Source organism: Apis dorsata, unplaced genomic scaffold (genome assembly GCF_000469605.1).
Source record: "Apis dorsata unplaced genomic scaffold, Apis dorsata 1.3 scaffold_41, whole genome shotgun sequence".
NCBI lineage: Eukaryota > Metazoa > Arthropoda > Insecta > Hymenoptera > Apidae > Apis > Apis dorsata.
This window is the reverse complement of record NW_006263343.1, coordinates 299,031-304,902: the sequence shown is the minus strand read 5'-3', so window position 1 is coordinate 304,902 and position 5,872 is coordinate 299,031. Positions and strand designations below refer to the sequence as shown.

At 21.4% G+C, this 5,872-nt stretch overlaps 1 protein-coding gene across 3 annotated transcripts in view; it reads right to left on the bottom strand.

The window, feature by feature from the left end:
* The window catches only part of LOC102679181 (GATA zinc finger domain-containing protein 14), a 14,682-nt gene that overhangs the window by 1,241 nt on the left and 7,569 nt on the right, over nucleotides 1–5,872 (bottom strand). For all 3 annotated transcript variants that reach the window (XM_031513471.1, XM_006608651.2, XM_031513477.1), the window contains 4 exons: nucleotides 5,250–5,403; nucleotides 4,942–5,130; nucleotides 4,744–4,863; nucleotides 1,443–4,651 (listed from right to left, as the gene is read on the bottom strand). In XM_031513471.1, coding sequence (XP_031369331.1) covers nucleotides 1,443–4,651; nucleotides 4,744–4,863; nucleotides 4,942–5,130; nucleotides 5,250–5,403 — 3,672 coding nt within the window. The remainder of the gene's footprint in view (nucleotides 1–1,442; nucleotides 4,652–4,743; nucleotides 4,864–4,941; nucleotides 5,131–5,249; nucleotides 5,404–5,872) is intronic.

Sequence of the window (5,872 nt, the reverse complement as noted above, 5' to 3'; positions counted from 1 at the left end):
AATTTTTAAACAATAAAATTTTAAAACAAATTTTTAAACAAAAACATATTATTCATTCTTACAACAATAACATTATTTTCATAAATACATAATTCAAATTATATATAATTTATAAAATTTACACAATACTTTACTGTATCAAACAATATAAACAAATATAAACAATTTATTACAAAATTAAATTTATAAAAAATGCAATTTAATTATAATATAGATAGAAATCTTTTAAGAAAGCTTTTAATTTCTGTTTTATATTAATTAATATTATTATATATTATTAAATATTAAATATTAAATAACATGTTAAATATTAAATAAATTAGATATTATATGGATCAAATTGTTAAAATTTTATATTTAAGATTAAGAGGAAAATACAAAAAAATGAAACGAATTTTTATGGTATTTTATAAAAGGAAGATTAAGATGATTGCATTAGTTATACAAAAATTATAAGTGCAAGCGAGACATAAGATAATGTTGAAATCAGCATAAATAAAAGAAAGCATTATTTTTCAAATACAATATAAATTAAAATAGAAAATTTTATAAATTATATTTATAATTATATATTTATATATATATTATAATTTTTTCATCAGATTCAAGTTATTTTTATAAAAATGAATTTTAAAAATTTTTATATTTGTGACAAATGAATAATGAATAATGATAAATAATTCTTTTTTTTATATACAAATTAATTATAAATGAATCTTAATTTAATATATTTAATATGATGCACAATATAATGAAGAATAAGCAGCATGAAATCATTTAAATAATATTATAAAAACTTATTTCATCATAATATATTTTATATTTCAAATTAATTTTAATAATTTCCATTATTACATTATAATTTTAATTTCAATGACATATATTATTTATTTATTATTATTATTGTAATATGTTATTTAATTCGAAATAAAGAATATTAAATAATTTCAATTTAATAAAAAAAATTATAACAAAATTACAATTAATATCATAATTATCAAATTAATTATTTATTTTTGTTACACTATATTTATTAAAATTAAATTGAATATTTTTCATCAAAGATATTTTATGAAAAATAAAATTATATATTTTGATATTGATATAAAACTTCATTAAATGTACACAATTTTATATTTTTAATATTTTTAATATTTTATATTTTAAATTAGTTTTTTTAAAAATACAGATAAATTATATTTTAAATATAAATTAGAAAAAAAATCGAAATATTTTTTTTATATCATATCATATTTTTCAATATAAGTTCAAAAACTTATATTTACAGATTAAAATTATATATATTATAATAAAAAAATATAAATATTTAAATACTCAATAAATATTTTTTTCTGAAATATAATAAATAATATAGAATTATCAATAAAATATTATATAAAATAGATCAATTTCCATCAATTTTGATAATTTAATTTACTCACCTGGTTGCATGAATTATTGATGAGGTCTCAGCAATATTAGTACTTTGATCAGAAATAATATCAACTGTTGTATTACCCCTTGTGTTCACTGCAGCTGTTGAACACATAGTTGTGGCTATAGCTGCACATTTAATTGCATTTAAATATTGATGAGTTGTATCACTTATTTCATCTGAATTTGTGCATTTTAAATGTTGAGCAATATTTGATCCAAAATTACTGAACATATGAATATTTTCTGATAAATTACTGCTTATATTAATGTTTCCTCTTAAATAAGACACATTTCCTTTTGAAACAATAGAATCAGCTATTACAGGTATTGAAGAATATTCAGAAACAATTTCAAAAACCTTATTTTTTTTAAATTTTTGTTTCTTGTAAAAATTCACTTTTTTTTTTGAATAATATTTCGGTGAAATATTTTTTTCAATTTTCAATATTTCATTATCTGATTTTTCAGTTATAGCATTCATTGATAATTGAGATATCTGAGATAAATCACAAAATAAAGTTTTTACTTTAATAATATTGTCTGGCCAATTATTAGTTGTGAGATCTAATAAAAGATTTTTAATCAAAGTTTTATCAATAGATGAATCTGCTACATAATGTATAAAATTTCTAAGAATTAACATATTGAAGTTTGTCATATAAGAATACATTCTTGGTATAGACATAACGATATTCATATTTTTGAACATATTATTCATAGTATTTTTCACATTATTAGTTTTTGTTTGATATATATTAGTTATTTTAAAGTATTTGTTATTTTCTATAACAAATGGTTTTATCACTTTTCGTTTTATTGGTGTACTTAAATCTCTATAAATTATTGAAGTACATAAATTTGTATTATCATTGCTAGATTCAAAATTAGTATCTTTGTACATATAATTTATTTTTGATATCTTTGCTTCTTGTATGTTATTTACAACTGTATTTTTCCAATTTGTATTATTATTTACATAACATACATTTATTTTTTCTATTTCATTATTTGTTGAGATATTATGAACATTTATAAAAACATTTTTATCATTATTACTGTCAATACTATACATTCTGGTAACTTCATTATTTAGACAATTTGTTTCTACATTTATCTTCAACGTATTATAACATTCAATTGATTTATTACTTACATTACAGACACATTTTTGATTACATACAAGACATGCCGTATTATTTTCTGTACTATTTACATTAAAAACAGAATTATTTTCAATATTATTTTTTGTACTTAAATTTATTACTAAATTGTGCATTCTGTCAGACGTATCTACAGTATGCATATCATTGCTTATATCATACATTATACTACATGACAAAGAATTGTTATCACTAGTAAAATTAATACTGTTTGTTAAAATTTCATTATTTGTTTTTTCTATAGGATCTACTTTATCTAGTACTTCCGCTATATTTTTTTTCTGTACATCATTTGTAACTGCTTTTAAAACAGAGTATTCAGGTATACCTATTAATTTAGGTACAGGTACAATTGAGTTACTATTTGAAACATGCATTAATAAATTATTATTCACAATTTTAGAACAAATATCAATTATATTTGAAACAATATAATTTGCAGTTAATACTATATCTTTGTTAGTAACACCAAATGGAAATTTTGATTGTATATTTTCAGATAATAATTGATTATCTAAAGTAGAAATAGATTTCTGCCTTTTCAAATAGATATTTAAGTTTTCACTATTGCAATTAGTTTTTTCTGTACCTGTCGAATCAGTTTCACAATCTTTCTTAAGTAAAAGATTTACTTCTTTAGAATAAGATTTATTACTCTGTCCAGGAGTATTATCTTCAAATTTAAATGATGGAATCATGTTTGCTAAACTTTGTAAACTTGGCAATTGAGAAACATTAAAAAATTTTGATTTATTTTTTAGTGATACCGACGACTCTTCTGTTTCACGATTGTAAATCCTATCTTTTTTATCTTTTATGTAATAATGGAATTTATCACCAAGAGTCATCATGCTGTTTATGCTACCTTGAAATGTACTTTTACTTTTTAATTGATTAATGTTAGTGGAATCAGAAAAAAAACAACTAGAATGTTGAAATAGCGAAAGTAATTTTCCTAAATTAGAAGTACTTTTTTGTATTGGATCGTGATTTGTTTGTGATTGTAATTCTATGTTTTCATTTGTACAAGTATTTGTTGTATCATCTTTGTTAGTAATTATTGTAGTATAAGGAGAATTTTTATCATTTCTATCTTTAGATGTAATTTTTATATCTTTTGCATCTTTTTTATAATAATTTTCTATATTCTCAATATTTTTTGTCGTCAAAATATCTTCCAATTGGTTCAAAATAATTTGATTGTCTGACACATTACCATCTTCTTTGCATTCTAAAGTTACAGAACTTATATTATCATTAGATTGAGTTTTAATTGTTGTATTAAGGAAAGATTTACTTGTATTTGATTCTTTTATATTAGGATATCCAGGTACTGTTGATGTACACGTTTCTTCTACTACATTTAAAGCTAGATCAGAAAAATTGTTCGAAGTATTTTGCAAAATTTCAGTAGTTTGATTATTATTATTCATTCCTAATTCAGATGCAAATACATTATCTGAATCATCTGAATCAATTGATTCTGCAATATTAACTTTCGAATTTAAATCGACCGTGATATCAGTTTCAGTAGTAGTAATAATAGGTTTCGATAAACATAAGATATTTGCTGATTCAACAACTGAAACGCGAAATCTAGATGACCCACTTGCAGAAGTGATACAGGTAGGTGATGATCCAAGGGATGAAAAAACAATTGATGACGAAGATACTGAGGAATCTGTAGAACGTAACGTCTCTGGTACTCGAGACACTACAAATCGACTTCGTGAAGGACTTAATATTGGACTGGCTATAGGTGAAGAGACAGGACTAGGGGCTGGAGAACGAAGACGACCTCCATTAATACGTTTCGGTTCGAGCATTGATTGTTCAGATTCATCTTTTTGTATTGAAATCATGGATGATAAAGAACATGGTAATGTTTGACAAGTAAGCGAAATTTTACGGGAGGTTGTACTAAAGAATCTGCTATGATATGAATTTTCAAAACCTTCGCTATTTTCTTCTAATATATGATTTTGTTTGTTTTCCAAACAACAGCTTCGAATATCAGCTACAAGCTGCGTGTATTGATGCAAGGTCTGGTCATCCTATTGTTAACATAAAAAAAAATAAACAATAATAATAATGTTTTAAATTTTTATCTTAATATACAATATAATATACAAAATTTATTACTTACTACTTTTATGTCGAGTTTATCGTCCAAATCTATTTTAGTAATATTTTTATTTTTTTTCATAGCAAAACTAAGAGCTTTCATTCCAGTCACTTGTATGCTATTATTTCGTAAATCTATCCTCTAAAATAATAGACAGACATAGATTTATTTAAAAAGTTATTATATTTTTCTTAATATTTTAAAGCTTTTGATATTTACTTGTAAAACTTGATTTATTTCAATAATTTCAGATAATGTAACAATACCATCACATGTGAGTTCAGTTGATTGTATTCCTAATTGTAACAAAACACGATTTTTTTTCAATGCATCCTTTATAACAAATAAAAATTCGTCAGTTAAAATGTTTTTTCCGATGTTCAATGTTTCCAACGTTTTACACAATGTCTATATAAATAAATATTATTAATATAATATAGAACCATATAAATATATAAAATTCTAACAATATATATATATGCATGTCCACACATGCATGACATATAATGATATATAAAATTACATACTATAATACGTGCGAAATAGGGAGACGATTTTTTTGTCAGTTGATTATTCCATAATACTAATATATTTAAACCTTTACCATCTTTGTCTTCATTTATTTGATTGATGAGACCTTCTAAGATATCACGTACACCATCATCTTGTATGACATTATTACTAAAAAATAATATACATTATTTCAATAATACAATTATATATATACAAAATATGATATTTAAATATTCTTTTTCATTAATTCTATTATTATGTTCAAATATAATTCAATATAAAATATATAATTCAATAGCTAATTATTTTTAGCTATGTGATATAGCATATATTAGAATAAATAATATAATATAAATATATAAAAACATATGGTTGATGTAATATATAAATAGTAAATAATCAATAAATATAAACAGATACACAATGATTGCAGTTCATATAATTAAAGCAAAAATTGTAAAATAAAAAAACTAACTTTTGAAAAAAAAGAAAAAATAAATTATTGTAATGTTTGTTAACATAATAATTGCTTCCAAATAATTTGAAATTATTCAATAGAGGAAAAAACTATAATAATTTCTTTCATTAGTTTATTAATGTAACATTGTTTTAAATAACTTGTAATAACATATTTTAC